Source organism: Apodemus sylvaticus, chromosome 22, assembly GCF_947179515.1.
Source record: "Apodemus sylvaticus chromosome 22, mApoSyl1.1, whole genome shotgun sequence".
Taxonomy (NCBI): Eukaryota; Metazoa; Chordata; class Mammalia; order Rodentia; family Muridae; genus Apodemus; species Apodemus sylvaticus.
The window spans coordinates 52,984,236-53,003,695 of record NC_067493.1 but is presented as its reverse complement, the minus strand read 5'-3'; the positions used below and the strand labels follow the sequence as shown (position 1 = coordinate 53,003,695).

The window sequence follows — 19,460 nt, the reverse complement described above, 5'->3', positions numbered from 1 at the left end:
AATAAATAAATATTTAAAATAAAACAAACAAACAAAAGAATTATACCTTTAATCCCAACACTCAGGAAGATGAGGTAGGCATATCTCTGTGAATTTGAGGCTAGCCTGGTCTACAGAGGGGGTTCCAGGCTACATAGAGAAACCATGTTTTGGAAAAAAACTATGTCTGTCTGTCTGTCTGTCTGGGTCAATAAGGAAACAGTTCTGCCTTTCCAGTGAGACAGAGCCATCAGACAGTATCTATGAAGTGTTTCCTGCTCAGTGTTGGGTCCCAGGAATGTGGGGGAGAATTCAGCGTCACTCTTCCTTCTGGCTTTGATGACTGGATTGGATGAGTCAGGTGATCTCAGATGATGTCACTGATGGTAAAGAAAATGAAAAGGAGCTCGTGGTGAGTGATTCGAGGGGAAGTGAGTTTGGCGAGATGCGGCCACTCTCCCCCGTTTCTGGTAGGCCATTTTCAAGGGCCTCTTCTCCTCCACGTGGTCCCCTTCCCACCCTGACGTAACTGTGCACCATCTCTCTTAAGGGGGGAGGGGGATTAAGATGTGTGACGATGTTGAAACTTTTTTTTCACTTACTGTAGTGTGAGCGACTTTCCGTCTCATGATTTATTCATCTGCATCATTGATTTTATGGATGCAGAACCATTCAGCACCCAGGCTGCCGTGAATGACATCCTTGTGTGAGTCCCTCATGATTTCAGAAGCTGCTGCCCTCTGTTGGATGGACGGCATCTCTGCAGCATGTTTCTCATTAGTGGTACTTTCTGTTATTTTCTAGAGTGGAGAGATAGGTCTGCGGTTAAGAGCAGGTATTGCTCTTGCAGAGGACACAAGTCTGGTTCCCAGCACCCATGCAACCATGCCTTACTTATTATATGTATATCCATGTGTATCCATGTGTGCCCGTGTGTGTCCATGTGTGTGTGTGTCCATGTATATCTGTGTGTGTCCATGTGTGACTGTGGTGTCTGTGTGTGCCCATGTGTACCCAAGTATGTTGATATGTGCCTGTGTGTGGCCATGTGCATCCATGTGTTAACATGTGTTCATGTGTGTCCTTATGTGTTCCCATGTGTGCCCAAGTGTGTCTGTCTGTGTGTCTGTATGTCATTGTATGTTCATGTATGTGTATGTGGAAGGCATAGGGGAAAGGATATCTCACTCTGTCACCTTCCACCTCTTTCCTCACACCAGGGTCTCTCCCTTAGGCTGGAACCAGGCTTATGACCAGAAATTCCCCTCCTCCCCTCTGTGACCTTCCCATGTTCTCACAATAGGGTAGTTACAGGCATGTTGGTAGCCACACTTACAGAGGTCACAGGTGCTTGTGAGTCACCTGAAGTGAGTTTTGAGCTCTTCAAGAGCAACAAGTGTTCCTAGGCGCAGTGTTCCAGTTCCTACGCCCACTACCCCCCACCCCCAGACAGGTGTCTCACCGGCCTGGACCTCACCAAGGTTAGACCGGCTGGCCATCAAGCCACAGAATCCTCCTGACTCTACCTCCCCAGTCCTAGGATTGTAAACACAGGCCTCCATGCCAAGTCGCTTTTGTTTTGAAACTGTGGGTTCTGGGGCTAGGGTAGGTGAGGGTGAGGGCCTCCTGCTGGCAGAGAAAACACTTTCCCAACTGAGCTATCACCTCAGCCCTCTTTTTTATTTGAACCAGTATCTCAGATAGCCCAGGCTAGCCTTAAGTTCACTATGTAGCTAAGGATGGTCTTGAGTTTTTGATCCTCCTGTTTCTGCTTCCTGGGTGCTGGGATTGGAGATGTAATCTATAGCAGGTGTCTTATAGCTAACTATAGCTGTGTGCAGTAGAACACCAGGACATTACTTGTCCCATCTACCTGAATTGTGTATTTATTAACCAGTGTCTTCTCCTGCCTCCTCTCTCTGCTCGGTGCTCAGCTGCTGATAACCACGGATGACCTTTGAGCTTCTCTGGGTATTTCTAGGTTACATAGATGATCAGGATCAAGCAGGTTTTGCCTTTCCGTGCCTGGCTCGTGCATGTTCCTGACATGACAGGATTCCAACCCTTTATAGCCAGATCATATTGCATTATGTATATTGACCACCTCTTCTTGAGCTATTCATCTGTCATGGGCACAGATTGATGTTGTATCTTGCCTACCGGCGAACCACACTGCAGTTAGCATGAAGCTGCAGGTGTGACTTTGACATCCAGATGGTGTTCCATGTGTCCAGATGTGTCACCAATGTGATTGGTGGAGGCGATTGCTGTTTATGTTTAGACAACATGACGCCAATAAGAATGTGTACTGAGTCTGCTAAACATGGTGGACACCAGACGTCCGGAGAACTGTAGTGAGACCCTGAAGGCTGGCACCAGATGTCCAGAGAGCCCCAGAGCAGGAAGCGATGAATCTGTTCGCTGTTTCTGCCCCAGTTCCACTGTTGTCTGGGTTTTATATAACATGGTCCTGAGGTCAGAGGTGGCTGCCTTCACCTTGCCAGCTTGAGTGCCAGCTTGTGTGTGTGTGTGTGTGTGTGTGTGTGTGCACACGAGGCTCCTCATGTACCTGGATGCCTGTGTGTCAGCCTCCCTGTCAGCCTGTGGCAGCGAGCAAACCATGTTTTATCTGCCTGCGTCTCCTTTTCTACCTTCTGGCCTCCCACCACTGTCCTTTTCTTGTCTTAGAGTTTGGACTTCACACACATGGTCATTTTTAGTTTCTTGAGCATCCATGCTGTTTTCTGAAATGACTTAAACAGTTTACATCCTGACTTTGCAGGATCTATGTTTTCTCGATCATTCCTACATTGACATGATATGCATATGTTTATGTATATGTGTATGATGTATATATACACATATACACATATGTATATGTATATCTGTATGATGTATATGTATACATATATGCATATGTATATGATATATATGTATATGTGTATGATGATGTATTATGTATATGTGTATGATGATACATACATATATGATGGACACATATATGTATACATATACATATATATGCATATGATATATACATATACATAAGTATACATATGTGATGTATATGTATATGTATATGTATATGTATATGTATATGTATATGTATATGTATATGTATATAAAATCAGACATTTTGATTGGGACAAACCAGTAGCTTGCTAATAGAACAGTTCCCGAGTCAGTGCCCATGTAGCATAAGAAGTAATAGGTTTGCTTCTGTCAGCAGAGTTGGAAGGAGAAAGGCCGTTTGTGTTTCTTTTTATTTGGTGCCCCTGTCAGACCCTATTTATCCGTCTGGTTGATGGCACTTGGGTTCTGGAGGTCCCTCCCCATTTTCAGTCACTTCCCATTGAGCATCTCCACGGTGGGGTCTGAGACCTGGCTGGGTTTGTCCCTTTGGCCACCTTCTGCTCCTCCAGCTGCCAGGCTCTTGGTGTGCCCCTTTCTGGCTTAATTGAATCTGGGCGTCTTTCTTGCCAAATACTGAAACCCTGTTGGAATGAAGCGTTTGGGAGGAATGGGCTTGTAATTATCTCCCCAACCAAAGCTTCAAGACGTTGAAAATACTGAGTGAGCGGCCAGGCCTGAATTTGGTCTGCAGCTGGCCGACCTGTGCTCTCTGGAGAAGCCATGTTGACGTGTTCAGAAGATGCTCTGGGAACTCCCTTGGGGGAAGTCTTGACTCTGCCACCGCATTTGGTGGCACCCAGTAGGTCTGGGTTGTGCATTTTAAATATGCTGTGATGTTTTCAAGGCATTAGGAGTAAGAATAGCAAACACTCACATTACGGTTACCACATGCCAGATGCTGCTTGTTCTGAGCAAGCCGTCTCCTTATTATGAAATTGTCTGCAAGCCTTGCTGTGCATTAGACTCCGCAGAGCAGCTCAAGCCATCCTTGATGCTCAGAGGACACTTGCCACCTCTGAGATCAGAATCTCTGGGCTTGGGGAGCTTTTAAAGCCCCCCCCCGAAGCAATTCAGCTGTGAGGTCATGTGCAAGAATATTTTCATCCTCACAGAGAGAGCGTTAACGAGGTGGTTACCACCCACACTGCACGGGTGCAGAAACCCCAGCATCCTAGCAGGTTACGGTGACCCTCCTAAGGTCACACAGATGTTAGATATCATAGCTATGATCTGAATCAGGCTGTCCAAGAGCAAACATTGTCAGAACCTGAGATCTGTGGGAACACGGAGTGTAAATGATCTGTGTCTCTGTATCTCCATCTTGTCGTAGGTCTATCTGCCTGTCTCACTTGATTGGAGGTATGTTGAGCCTCGGATCAGTGGCCTATCTCACTGTCTCTCGTGTGAGGAGTACACAGGATAGGTAGTAATACCAGATCTGGCAACAGTTCCGTCTGCAGAAGGGAGATACTGTCTCCTTATCAACAGGAACAAAGACTGTAAGCACCCTGGGGTAAGGAGAAATTGCAGCCCATTGGCTGTTGCTGGGGAGTAGCCAGTTTCTGCCACACTGTTTTCTTTGACAAAATGACTTCTGTTGGGAGGTAAGCAAGAGTGCCCAGGAGGAGACAAAAGGGGGGGGTGTAATTAGAAAGCCACCACTGCCAAGTGAAGGGCAAGCAAGGAATCCCCTTCTGGCCGCATCGCTGGGGTACAGGAGCACAGCGCCGATTTCACAGGCACACTTCCTGCTTTGGGATAAATGGGGCAGGGATCTGAGAGGGACGGCAGAGTAAGACGTATGTCCTGGAGTGAGGATGAGAAGGAGATCGCCGCGTTATCCCTACAGTGTGGCATTCACATCCACCCTTGGGTTTCTATGCTGCTTCTATGGGTACCAGCCAAGTGGAGCCAGTCTAAGTGCAGAGCCAGTAGGGGGCGCCAGAGTGCAGTGCCAATGGGGGATGTGTGACAGAGTTCAGGGACAATAGGGGGCGCCAGAATGCAGCACCAATGGGGGGCGCCTGAGTGCACAGTCTGAATGGCAGCGTTTCTGCACAGGCTCATGTGTTCGAGCGCCTGGTCTCCAGATGATGGCGCTGTTTTGGAAGATTGGGGGACCATGACGAGGCTGAGCTTTGCTGGGAGAAGTGCATTACTGGGGATGGACCTCCATGTTTTATAGCCAGTTCTACTTCCTGTCTGTTCTGTTTCCTGACTGCGGAAGCAGTGTGACCAACTGTCAGACTCCAGCCGCCACTGCCTTTCCCACCGCTAGGGACTGTGCCCTCTCAAGCTGTCCTTCCTTCTGTTGCTTTGTCAGGCATTCTGTCACAGCAGGGAAAGGCAACTAATGCAGAGTGAGTTACTGCCTAAGCTGCGAGGGCTTAAAATGCTAGCAGCCTCACTGAGATAGCCTTGAATCTGTTCTGACATCGCCTTCTGCTCCGTAGTGGGCCATCCTGGGCTTCTCCTCTTCTCTGGAGACCTTTCAGATGGGAAACTCATATCCCGAAGCACCTCTTTGCACAGTGGCTGAAACACGAAGGCTGGTGTTGACCAACAACCCCTACCTTATGTGAGTTTCCTGCGCTTTTAAATACAAGTGGGCTCCTTCGCACCTGCTGCAAAAGCAAGCCATAAACCATCCAATTCCCCTCTCTCTTTTCTCTCTTGATCGATGTGGTGGATTTAACTTGGGTATTTTCTCTCAGCTTCTCTGATCTGATGTGATCTGACGACGGAGTCTCCTCTGCTGCCTTGCTAGTCCTGTCAGAAGGAGGGGCCTTTCTCAGGCAGAGGATTCAGCTATGCTCACACATACACATATCTCTTCATTTCTCCCCCTCTCCCTCTCTCTGGTGTGTGTGTGTCTCCTATTGCACTTGCTGGGCATCTTTTGTTGGGAGTAAAGGGAAACAAGTTGGATCTAGTTTAAGCAGAAAGTGTGCTAACTCCCATAACTGAATAGTTCAAGGATGTTCAAAGGGGACAGCCCAGGCGTGAGCATTTCTCGACTTTGATTTTGATGGTGTCACTGTGTGGTAGCTCCCCTAAACCTTGGGACAGTCTTACCTTTTTGTTTTGTTGAGACATGGGGTCTCGCTCTGTAGCCTAGGCCCATTTTGAATTACAGATTCTCCTGTCTCTGCCTCCTGAGAGTCGGTCACCACACCCAGCTTTGCTTTGTCTATGGTCAGCAGTTGCAGAAGAGAGAACAATCAGCCTTCCAGATTCATCGGACGTTCAGGGACCAGCTTGTACTGTCCCTTGGAGCGACATCTTACATTTTTGCTGTGACCAAAGGAATGCAGCACTTGGACTGAATGGGTCTGGGTCACAAGACCACACCTATCTCTGAGATTGATACACACTCTGATCCACAAAGAAAAAGAAGAAAGAGGAGAAACAGGAGGAGCAGGAGGAGCAGGAAAATGAAGAAGAGGAGGAGGAAGAGGAGGAGAAGGAGAAGAGTTGAAGATGATGAAGAAGAAGAAAGAAGGAAGAAGGAAGGAGGAGAAGAGGAAAAGGAGATGAAGATGAAGAAGACCAAGAAGATGGAGGAGGAAGAAGAAGAAGGAGAAGAAGGAGGAGGAGAAGGAGAAGCAGCAGCAGCAGCAGAAGGAGGAGGAGGAGGAGGAGGAGGAGGAGAAGAGGAAGAGGAAGAGGAAGAGGAAGAGGAAGAAGAAGAAGAAGAAGAAGAAGAAGAAGAAGAAGAAGAAGAAGAAGAAGAAGAAGAAGAAGAAGAAGAAGAAGACGACTTCCTCTAGAGGTGGGAGGCTTGAGGCCTGTGATGGCTAGTCTTGCTTGTTAGTTTGACTGGATCTGGCATTAACTGTAACACAGCTGCTGTGCACATTTTTGAGGGATTATCTTGGTAAGATTATCTGACCTGAAACTCATCCTGCATATGGGCAGCGCCTTCCAGTGACAGCCCTGGGTAACAGGGAGACAGAAGAAGGAAGTGCTGCATTTTGCCTGCTTGCTTTTACTCTTGCTGGCAAGTCCGTCTATCCTGTTGCTGTGACTGCTGCATTTCTTTACTGGTATTAGAAGCTTCTTCAGGCTTCCAACATACACTAAAGACCAGCGGCTCTCTGGGGATCCTCCAGGCTATAGGTGCTAGACTAGGACTGCCCCATCCAGTCCTGTGGGCTGAACAACTACTGGACTCTCAGATTCTCCACTGCGAGTCAGTCATTGTTAGACTACCCAGGCCCCCTTAGCTCTCCCTTAGATATATTTCATGCTATCAGTTCTGTTCCTACAGAGAATGCCGACTAAATAAGACCTAATGGAGAAGTGCCGGGCGGGCAGACTGTGTGTTTTTACCTTTGGTTTGGCGTTCTTGCCAGGGGCTCAGCGACAGAGCTAGAAGGATCCTTTGACTAATAGCTTTCTGCTTGCTATCCGACTGTGTTGCTAAGTACCCAGGATGCATTTCACAGAACTGCCTTCAGGACGTGCAGTAGCTGCAGGGGTCCCTAGCCTACACTTTTGCGCAACTGAGTACAATTTGGGGATTCCATCAAGTAACCCCCAGGTCCCAAAAAATTTCTTAGAACAACTCAACACTCAATAAAGTATGACACCTAAGTCGTAATTTATTCTTCTGATATTGTAATTATCATCACCATCACCAACACCATCATCATCGGCGTGAATAGACTGGTTCTCTCCCAGGCTGGATATGCTTGGCTGAATTAACGATTGTGTGATTGAACTTGGTTTTGGGGGCTTCCTTCCTTACAGGACAGAATGAATGACTATTTGATGGCCAGAAGTTCTAATTTTCTAATTACATACATTACATCTCTTTTTTCTTTCCTTTTTTGTGGTAGGAACAATATTAGGCCCACAGAGCAAAAGATTTCCAAGGAAAGGGAGGGGTGTGCATTGCTATTACAAATACCCCAAAGTGCTGGGCAGTGGTGGTGCACGCCTTTAATCCCAGCACTTGGGAAGCAGAGGCAGGGGGATTTCTGAGTTTGAGGCCAGCCTGGTCTACAGAGTGAGTTCCAGGACATCTAGAGCTATACAGAGAAACCCTGTCTAGAAAAAAAACAAAAAACAAAAAACAAAAACAAACCAAAAACCAACCAACCAACCAACCAAACCCCAAACCCCATCTACATATCTATGTATCTATCTCTCCAATCTAAATATGTATGTATGTATGTATGTATGTATGTATGTATGTATGTGTCTGTCTTAGTCAGGGTTTCTATTCCTGCACAAACATCATGACCAAGAAGCAAGTTGGGGAGGAAAGGGTTTATTCAGCTTACACTTTCCACACTGCTGTTCATCACCAAAGGAAGTCAGGGCAGGAACTCAAGCAGGTCAGGAAGCAGGAGCTGATGCAGAGGCCATGGAGGGATGTTCCTTACTGGCTTGCTTCCCCTGGCTTGTTCAGCCTGCTCTCTTATAAAACCCAAGAGCACCAGCCCAGGGGTGGCACCACCCACAATGGGCCCTCCCTGCTTGATCACTAATTGAGAAAATGCCCCACAGCTGGGTCTCATGGAGGCACTTCCCCAACTGAAGCTCCTTTCTCTGTGATAACTCCAGCTTGTGTCAAGTTGACACAAAACTAGCCAGTACACTATCTATCTCTCCTATGTATCTGTCTACTTATGTATCTATGTGTCTGTGTATCTATCTATCCATCTATCCATCTAGTCATCTATCCATCTATCCATCCATCTATCTATCTATCTATCTATCTATCTATCTATCTATCTATCTATCCATCCATCCATCCATCCATCCATCCATCCATCCATCCATCCATCCATCTATCTATCTATCTATCTATCTATCTATCTATCTATCTATCTATCTATCTATCATCCATCTATCGTATCTATCGTATCTATCCATCTATCTATCTATCTATCTATCTATCTATCTATCTACAGGAGATCATGAATTTGAGAGTGAGTGGGGGGCCATGGGCAACGATGGGTGGAAATAATGTAAACTCAGCACACATTACGAAAATTTTCAAAAAAAAAAAAAAAAAGATTAAGTTGCAAAGGCCAGATGTGTCTTTTCTCGTCACCGGGTTGGGAGCCTGTGACTTCATGTTCTTAGAGGCAGTGGTGGGAGGACTCGGGGTGCAGCTAGCCAGAGTCAGACACTAATGCCTGCACGTGGCGACAGTGACTGACGAGCTGTCCTTGACATGCAAGACTGACTGCACACTCCATTCTCTGTCCCCTCTCTCACTGTGGCCTTCACTAACGGGCATCTCCTACCATGAGGTGGAGGCTGCACACAGGGTCCTTGTGGCCTCCTTAGTGGTCTCCGCACCTGACAGAGGCCGTGCGGGGAGTGGGAGCGCCGCTGACATCTGGACTTTCCCACCCTTATGCCGCTGTCATCTCTCACACGACATGGAGTGAGCTAGCTATGTCTCCCAGGTTCAAATGCTGTACGAACGGCCAGGACTTGCTCTGTCTTGTGGGTCCCTCTCCCACTTGCTACCTCCAGAATTTGTCCCTTCATTATGAATAATTTTTACTTTCTTTCCACAGCTGCTCCCTTCAATACATAACCTTTTAAGATTACATTTAGCGTGTGTGTGTGTGTGTGTGTGTGTGTGTGTGTGTGTGTGCGCGCGCATGCGCACGCGCACACATATGTCCATAGAGGCCAGAGACCAACTTTTGAAAGTCAGTGCTCCTCTTTTACCATGTATAGATCCTGGGGACTGAACTCAGGCCATCAGTGTTGGCAGCAAGCCTCTTTATCCATCTTGCTGGTCCCTGACACCTTACAACCAGTGTTGTAAATCTCTGACAACCTGTTCTCCCTTATCACACTTATGTCTAGATTCTTGGGGACTTTGGGGCTGAAGATGTCTGTCTGATGAAGTCATTTGCACTTAGTATATCCTCCACTCTAATTCTAACCCAGTGGTTTTTAACCTGGGGGTGTGACCCCTTTTAGGGGTCATGTGACCCTTTCACGGGAGACCACATATCAGATATCCTGCATGTCAGATAGTTACATCACAATTCGTTAACAGTAGCAAAATCCATGAATTATTTTGTACCCGAGGTACATGCATTAACAAACTAGCAATGAAAATAATTTGATGGTTGGGGGAGGGGCATCACCAGAACATGCGGAACTGCATTGAAGGGTCGCAGCATTAGGAAGGCTGAAAGCCACTGGTTTATTGCAGCGCCTTGCATGCGGCACACACAGGCATCCTGCTGGCTCTCTCCTAAATCACCATCCCTTGCTGGTGCTTGATGGAATATCCCTGGGAAGGCCCCAAGTGACTGGCTACAGTGCAGTTGCTGCTTTCAGTGAGAGGAGGTCTGAGCATGCTATCTAGTTCACACCATGGGAAGTCTCCCCCTGACACCACCCCCGGGTACGTGGTCTCTTCCCATGAAAAGATAGCCACTGCCATTTTCTAAATATCTAAATAGATGCTGAGGCCATCACACGTCATCAGCCCTCCCAGCGAGTGCTTTTGGAAAGAATAGAAAACTCATCTTCTTTACATTCACCCTCAAGCAGGTGTCCCCAAACTCTTGACTTTTTAGCCTAAACATTATAGCCTGTGGTTTGCTTTTATAGGATTTTGCTTTTTAAAATAAGGGCTATGTAACTGGGCATAGTGATTCACACACCTGTGATCCCATTGGGAGATAGAGGCAGGAGAATCAGGAGTTCAAAGTCAGCCTCAGTTACATAAGCAAGTTCAAGATCACTCCCACAACGCTGGGCTTCAAAACCAAATAAACAACAGAACTGTTTTATAGACAGAAAATTCCACTGATATCTTCTAGAACATTTCTCTAGGGAAGATGCAGTTTTAGAGGTCATCATAGAAGCTGCTTAGATGGCTTGGGAAGTTTAGTGGGATGGCGACCTTGGGGACCAGATGCATTGTTGCTGCTCTCGGGTTCTGATGAAGGCGTTCACTCCAAAAATCTCTCTCCCTAGGACTCTTGAAGCCCACGAGATGGGAGATGATGCTTGTCTTACTGCTCCTTGCTCCATGTCCTGTTTCAGTAACAAATTGTCTTCCTTGTCTCAGTGCCTGGGGTCTTGTTACTGTCCTTAACCCTCTCTACTTTCCTTTTTGGCTGGACAGTTACATTTATCTCAAGGGCATGGTGAAAGTGGTACTAACAGTCGCCACTAGATGGCGCCACAGTTCCAAGCAATAGATCACCGGGAAGGGGCCCGGAGTGGAGGAAGCAGCAAGTCCTGTGATTTCAGGCTACTTCCTGTCCTAAACAGACCTCGTTCTAGATTCAGCTCTGCCACAGATCTTCTGTGTATGTCGTCATATGCTTAATTACAAAAATGGGGATCGTATGAACGTCAGGGAGACCAGACCGAGTATCAGCACCGGGTATCACAGCGTGCTCACTAAAGCCATTTCGTGGACACACTTCTCAAGACATGGCAAATGTCATGACCTCCTTGTACGGCAACAGTGAGAATCTGGGGGTAGCAGTGGGGGAACCCACAGTTGGGCAAGGCTGACCAGAGGGTTCCGAGCCAAAGCTGGATGGCGGCAAGTTCTAGTGTGCTGTGACAACTCGGGACAGCTGTGGCTGCAGATGCTACAGTTTGTTTAAAGGACAACGGGGAAGGGTTTGGGACATTTTTATTATAAATGATAAATCATTTGAGGAGTGAGCTATGTTTACCGTGATTGGACACAGTACAATGTACACATAAAAAAAATCACCTGGTACAGTATGCACAGTTTTAATGTTTGTATAATTATGGATCAGTTACAAATCAGTTTAGGGTCTGGGGAGATGGCTCAGTCAGTGCCGTGCGAGCGTGAGGGCCCGAGTCCAGGTCCTTAGCACTCGTCAAGCAGCCAGGTAGGGAAGCGCGTGCCTGGGACCCGGCACTGGGAGGCAGAAGCAGGAGGTGTTAGCAGACTGCTAGCCAGCCGCTCTAGCTGAGTCCACAAACCCCGCCCAGTGAGAGAGCCCCTCTCAAACTATTAGATGTGAAGAATGCTACAGTGTGTGTCAACTTGACAGAAACCTGGACAGCTCTGGAAGGAGGGAGACTGAGCTGCAGAATCCCTCTCACCTCACCGCCTTCACCCACGGGCACGGCTGGGCCAGGGGTTGGGGGCGTTGTCTTGATCGCACGCGCGATCCTGTGAGGTCCCATCCCAGGCAGGCGGTCCGCGGCTGTAGCAGAAACAAGCTGGGCAATTCGTAAAGAGCTTGGCAGCGGGCGGCCAGCGATCCACCGTGGCCCGGGCTTCAGGTTCTGCCTGGAGTTAGTATCTTGACTTTTTTTCATGATGATGGACTGTTCTCTGTAAGCCAAATAAATCCCTTTCCTCTCCGAGTTGCTTTTAGTCAGCGTTTTTATCTATTACTAGTTTTTGTCTTTTTTTTTTTTTTTTTTTTTTTGAGACTGGCTCTCACTGTGTAGCTCTGGCTGGGCTGGAATTAAAGGCGCTCACTGCCATCTCCGGCAGGGCAGAGTGTTTTTATCGTAGCAGCACACGGAAAAGACAGAGGGGTAGAGGGTCACTCAGCGTTCACCTCTGGCCTATGTGTATGTACAAACACACACATACACACACACGAGTATACTCACATACACACACATGCACACATGTGCACACACAAACAACCCTATACAAGCAACAGTAAATGTAACTTCAATTTAAAAAGAGTGCAAGAATGTTTCCAAGCTTCTGTCTCCTAGTTTGCAGAACAGTAACAGTGAGAGAGGCAGCACATGGGGCGGTGGAGACTGAGTCGGACAATCGATGTGGAGACGGAGTCGGATAATTGATGTTGGGTATGGATTTCCACACCGTGTAGAAGGGAGCAACTGATCCGTCAGTGGCACATTGTGAGCAAGCGGCTCATCTGTGAGTCTGTCTGTCTGTCTGTCCTCAGGGCCCCCTCGTTCCTCTCACTTTTCTCTTTATCAGAAGATATCCTGATGTCAACCTCTGCCTTCCTCATGTGCCCATGCACAACATGTATGTATACATGTGCACACATACGTGCTGTTTCTTCTTCTTCTTTATTTTCTCTTTTTTCCTTTTTTCTTTTTCTTTTTCCTTTTTTCTGTTTCTTTCAAGACAGGGTTTCTCTGTGTAGCCCTGGCTGTCCTGGAACTCACTCTGTAGACCAGGCTGGCCTTGAACTCAGAAATCCACCTGCCTCTGCCTCCCAAGTGCTGGGATTACAGGCGTGTGCCACCACCGCCCAGCATGCTGTTTCTTTATGTACATCGCAGTTAACCATCCATCCATTTTTAATCTATACTCTACCTGTCCATTCATCCATCTGCCCACCCATCCACCCATCTGCCCACCCATCCACCCATCCATCCACCCATCCATCCACCCACCCACCCATCCATCCACCCACACATCCACCCATCCACCCATCCATCCATCCATCCATCCATCCATCCACCCATCCACCCACCCACCCACCCACCCATCCATCCACCCACCCACCCATCCACCCATCCACCCATCCATCCATCCATCCATCCATCCACCCACCCATCCATCCATCCACCCACCCACCCATCCATCCACCCACCCACCCATCCACCCACCCACCCATCCATCCACCCACCATCCACCCACCCATCCATCCATCCATCCATCCATCCATCCACCCACCCATCCATCCATCCATCCATCCACCCACCTATCCATCCATCCATTCACCCATTCATTCATCCATCTATCTACCCATTCATCCACCCATTCATTCATCCATTCATCTATTCACCCATCCCCTTATCCATCTCTCTACCCATCCATTTATCCATCCAACTGCCTGCCTATACATCTATTTATCCATCTCTATCCATTCATTTATTCACCCTTCTGTCCACCAAAATGGTGTATGTGATATCGAGAACAACAGTCTTGCTCCAATGATATGGAATAGGGACATTGTTAGTATGTACTCAGGAATGTTATATGCTAATATAAACAATTATATTATGCAGGCAAAGCCCGTGGCACTGGGTTGTCACATTTACAAAAGCTCAGACGTGATCGCTTGTGCTACTAAAATCTGACGGCCACACCCAAACTCCACACCTTGAATTCTTCCTTGGGCAGATGTCAAACATCCAGCTCAGTTTTATTATCCAGGGTTTTCTGGGGGAAGGGGGAATGGCGATGGAGTCTGGGGGAGAGACGGCAGAGTCAGCTTTGGACTGTGAGTGGAGGCAGGGAACCTGGTGGGGGAGGGGAGAGCCGCGTGGGACCGTTCCTCACGGACAACCATATTGTTAGAAGTGTCTTCGGCTGGTCTCGCTGCTCCGTGCTGTGTGCCCGTGAGAGAGGAGAGGCAGCTATCGCACAGGCTGGGCTTAGGGCGCTGGCTGGCTTCCCTCCACGGGGACCGGCCCCCTCTACGTCAGGATGGTGCGATGCCTGATGGGCATGCTGACCCGGCCCTGCAGCCAGTTGATGTAATCCTCCTGCGGCATGTGAATGATGTGTTCTCTCACAAACTGTGGGGGCAAACATGGGGTTACTCTTGGAGGCTGGTTTGGAAGCTAGGCTAGACCACCACTCCCAGCCTCTCCCTGACATCCCAGAAGCCTTTGTAAGCGAAACCCAGGACGCCCCTGGTGACTCAGACACTCATATTTAGGTTGGTGCAAAAGTGGCTGAGATGTTTGTGTGTGGCTGAGATGTTTGTGCGTGGCTGAGATGTTTGTGCGTGGCTGAAATGTATCATTTGATGTTGGAAGACGTGCCTAAAAAACATGGCACTGTAGCTGTCTTCAGACTCACCAGAAGAGGGCGCCAGATCTCACTACGGATGATTGTGAGCCACCATGTGGTTGCTGGGATTTGAACTCAGGCCCTTTGGAAGAACAGTCAGTGCTCTTAATCACTGAACCGTCTCTCCAGACTCAGATATGGCTATGTTATACATGGCTTTTAATGCATGTTTCTTGATTTACATGTTTGGTAATGGCTTATCTTCTCGATGTTTATAGCATACTAAGGAAATTTATATTAGTCAGAGGACAAATTTGAGTTACTTTCTTCTTAGGAAAAAAAATATGTTTTCATTTTATATGTGTGAGTGTATGTGTGTGACTGTGGATCCTGGAGGAGGGCATCAGTCCCTGGAACAGGAGTGGCAGGCAGTCGTGAAGGGTCACATGGGGGCGGGGAACGGAGCCAGTGATCTTAGCTGCAGAGGCATCTCTGCAGCCCTTTGATGTTCTTATTTGAATTCAGCAGAGACGACACGTTTGCTCCGGGGACTAGTGACTGTCCAGTGCAGGGCGGTTCAGGGAGAGACCATGGCTCGCTGAGAGCCACCTCTGAAGCAGATCCACCTTATCCAGAAAGCTGTTGTTTGAACTGTCAGTTTCTCTTACGGTGCCCAGCAACACCCATTTCTCGATCGATCGAGTATGACACGGGCCAGAGAGTGGACAGGGTGAGACACACGGTGACGGCTGTGACTGGAAGTGGCTTTAAAGCAGTTCCTGAAGCCAAACTTGTACCAATACCAGTCATGGTAATGGCCACTGCTGGTCTGGTCTGTGACACCCGGGAACATCCCGGGGAGGTGGCTTTGGCAGGCATCAAGCACGCTTGTACACACAGGCAAAACAGGAATACACAGAATTAAAAATAAATCTCAGAGAGGGAGAGAGAGAGAGATACAGACAGACACAGACAGACAGACACAGACAGACAGACAGGCCACTCAAATTTGCTGTGGTGGCTATTCTTGGTGGTTAAGTTGGGATCTCTGAAATCAGCTAAACCCCGAGCTGCCAGGATTTCTCCGTGTATTTCTTAATTAAATCTTTTGAAGTGGGCAAAGCCACTTTTAATCTGGATCTTTCGAGGTGGGAAGGTAACACCTTTGACTTGGCCCACACCTTTCTGCTGGCAGCCTTTACAGAGGGCAGGGAAGAAGGAAGCCCCTCTCTTTACCGGCTTGCTCCCGCTTTTGGTCCGTTCCTCTGCTGGCACCCGAGCCTGCTTCTTAGAAGACCAGCTCAGACATCCAGCCTCGCGGGCTGAATGATGACTGGGCTCTTGTCCCCCCCATTGGTAGATGGCCATTGCTGGGGCTGGCAGGACTACAGCACATAAGCCATTCTGATGAATCTCCTTCCTGTGTATACATACTCACTCTATACGTTGTTGGAGAGAGCCCAGACTAATGCATTTGCCTTTTGCCAACAGACCAGTGCTTCCAAAGTTGAATGAAGTGGGCGGGGTTTTGAGCTATGGAACTTGGGGCTATGACGTTTGGAGCTGTGGAGTTTGGGGCTGTGGAGCTGTGGGCTGTGTTCATCCAGCGTGTTCCTCGGACCTCCTTCCAGCCGGTGTCTGCTTCTTCAGTCACCCGAACAACTCTTTTGCTGGGGAACACATCTGTAACCGGCTTCGTGTAGATGACACTCTGTAAGAGATCCTTGGATACGAAGGCGTGGGCTTTTACCGTATTGGAAAAACCAAACATGATTCACTGGGGGGAAAATTCGTCATCAGAACGGCCCCTGTTCGGGCTCATACGCACATGTCTGAGCCGTGTTGGGGTGATGCAGAACTCGCTGTCTAAAACCTCAGCTACTCTGGACCTGTCCTTCAGGCCAGACGGGTTGTTTGGGGAAAGAGCCTCGCTCTGGTTTCCTGCTTCGATTTTAAGCTAATTTTAAGCTCATCTTGTTGACATTCGTCCAGGAAAATTTGAGGAGAGCGAGAAAACCCAGCTACATAACTTTTTATCTCTTTTTACTTTTTAATATCTTAACATTATATAAAGAGGTGGGCTTACCATGGCTCAAGAAGCGCAAGCTCATTAACAATGGCCAGTGGCCCCTCCTGTCCTCACTCCCCTTTTTCATGTCATATGTGTGTGTGCATGTGCGTGTGTGTGTGTGTGTGTGTGTGTGTGTGTGAGCGTGCGCGCATGTTTATGTACGATCTAGGTTCTACCTAGAGAAATTCTGGTAGTCTGGGCCTTTAAAGCTTAACATAACAGTGCTAAGTTATGGCCACCTCTCTGTCAATGGCCTGGGCAACTTTTATAAAGTCATTTGTCCTTAAAGTCTTCCTTCTGGCTCGGCAGTTCCTTTAAGATTTATTAATTTTTACCTTGTGCAGGCGAGCGTTAGTCTGTCAAGAACAGCTGTGGCATTACATCCCAGGAAAAAAGGGCTCACGGCACACCGACCCCGGTGTTTGGCGTGGGATCTTGCTCTTAGGCGGTCTGTGATGCTCCCTCCTCGGCAGGAGTCCCAGTCCTGGGAGCTCGCCTTTAGGAGAGGGGACAGCTTTCCTACTCAGGGAGAAAGACTCTTCTGGTGCACCTTGTTAACTGAATCCATGAGTGTGGAGCGGGGAGGTGGTCGGCTGCCCTCAAGTTCCTTGTGTCTCGTCTGTCAGAGGTGTCCCTGGGGGGGGGGGTGTCTGAACTGCTACACGGGGCCGGCTCCCCCACCACCCTTGACCTTACCCCCCTGTGCACACCCCCCAGGTCATCCTTAACACTGTCTACTCTTAGAGACTCACATGCGATTTTGCTTCTTTTCCAGGAGGTGCTGAAGCCCCTGTCAAAATGCGCCTAATTAAAATACAACCTGTTACCGGGCGTGGTGGCCCACGCCTGTAATCCCACCACTTGGGAGGCAGAGGCAGGTGGATTTCTGAGTTTGAGGCCAGCTTGGTCTACAGAGTGAGTTCTAAGACAGCCAGGGTGACACAGAGAAACCCTGTTTCCAAGAACCAAAACCAACCAACCAAACAAAAACAAAACAACAACAACAACAAAAAACCCCAATGTATTAATATTAAGGAAGCATGAGATGGAGAGAGAAATCAGGGAGCTAAGTGGGTTTGCTGCTCTTGGAGATGACCCAAATTCGGTTCCCAGCTCCCATGTGAGGGGGCTCATAGCTGCTTGTAACTCCGGCTCCAGGGCAGGTGGGGGGCGGGGTCTGATGGCTTCTCTTGGCCTTGGTGTACACCTGCACTCATGTGCAACTCCTCCAGTGCACATAATTTAAAGACAAAGTGAGGGCTAGGCCCGGCGCTTTCAGCCTTCCCAACACTGTGACCCTTTAATACAGTTCCCCATGCTGTGGTGACCATCAACTATAAAATTATTTTTATTTATACTTCATAACTGTGATTCTGTTTCTGTTATGAGTCATAATGTGAATATCTGTTTTTTCTAAACGGTCTTAGATGACCTCTGTGAAAGGGTCATTTGACACCCAAAGGGGCCGTGACCCACAGATTGAGAACCACTGGCCTGGAGCCTTGGCTCAGAAGTAGAGACCACCAAATGCTCTTGCAGAATGCCTGAATTTGCTTCCTGGACCTCACATGGCAGATTGTAACCATAGGGAACATGCTCCAAGGGCTCTGGTGGCCTTTTCTGGCGTGTAAGAGCACCAGGCGTTGCACATGGTACACGTATGTACATGCGGACAAACACTCACATGCACATGGTAAAAATAAATAGTCCTTAAAAGACATAACCATTGGATGCAAGGATGCACCTAAGTCGTTTTTAAGTCAGGGCGTCACATCTGATTTGCATGCACTCTGTCAGTGGGTGACTTCTCCAGCCTTCCTGCCTTGTTTGATTTTGAGACCAGGTCTGGCTAAGTCGTCAGGAATGACCTTGGGTTTACCCCGTAGCCCAGGCAGGCGTTGGCATTGCGACCCTTCTGTCTCAGCCTCCAGAGCAGCCGGGAATCCACGCCTGGACCACTCCAGCTCCAAAAGCACTTTAGCTTTTCCGTGGCATCCTCACTCCTGTTGATGTGCCAGGCCTTCAGGGATGGAGAAGGTGAACACCTCTCACCACCCTTGAGTCCTGAATCTCTACCGCAACCTTCACAGGTCTCCTCAGGCTGACACACCACCTTCTTGATCTCTTTCTGCCACACCCACTGGCTTCCAAAGTGTTTCTCCAACAAGTCAGGCTGTGTCTTGCTGGGGAGGGGGGCTTCACAGGGGCCATCTTCTTGTCGCTGTGTCTTGTGCCTTCTCTCCATGATTCGGACTTCTCAATGTTCAAGTCAGAGATTAAAACTTTTTTTTTTAATTTTTTAAAAAAAAATTAGTGTTTTTTTTTTTAAGATTTATTTATTATTATACCTAAGTACACTGTAGCTGTCTTCAGATGCACCAGAAGTGGGCGTCAGATCTCATTACAGATGGTTGTGAGCCACCATGTGGCTGCTGGGATTTGAACTCAGAACCTTCGCAAGAGCAGTCAGTGTTCTTAAGCCATCTCTCCAGCTCCGAGATTAAGTCTTACCTTTCTCAGTTGCCCTGGTTGGCTAGGTCCTCCCTGCTTTACATTAAACCAGGATGCATCACTGCACATCCAATGTTCCTGCATCACTCACTGTGCATTCAGCATGCCCGGGGCCTTGTTAACACATCGGTCAATCTGGTCTGGTGCCTGAGGCCCCACGTTCCCCACAAGCACCCAGTGAGGGCCACAGTGCCGACCCATGAACCCACCACATGTTCGGACATTTGGTAGCCTGCTTGGAGATGCTCGTTTCAAGGATCCATCTCC

General features: G+C 48.2%; 1 protein-coding gene across 2 annotated transcripts in view; it reads right to left on the bottom strand.

The window, feature by feature from the left end:
- Positions 1–14,292: 14,292 nt before the first annotated feature.
- Positions 14,293–19,460, bottom strand: part of Ccdc60 (coiled-coil domain containing 60) — a 161,063-nt gene continuing 155,895 nt past the window's right edge. For both annotated transcript variants that reach the window (XM_052168484.1, XM_052168485.1), the window contains exon 14: positions 14,293–14,394. In XM_052168484.1, coding sequence (XP_052024444.1) covers positions 14,293–14,394 — 102 coding nt within the window. The remainder of the gene's footprint in view (positions 14,395–19,460) is intronic.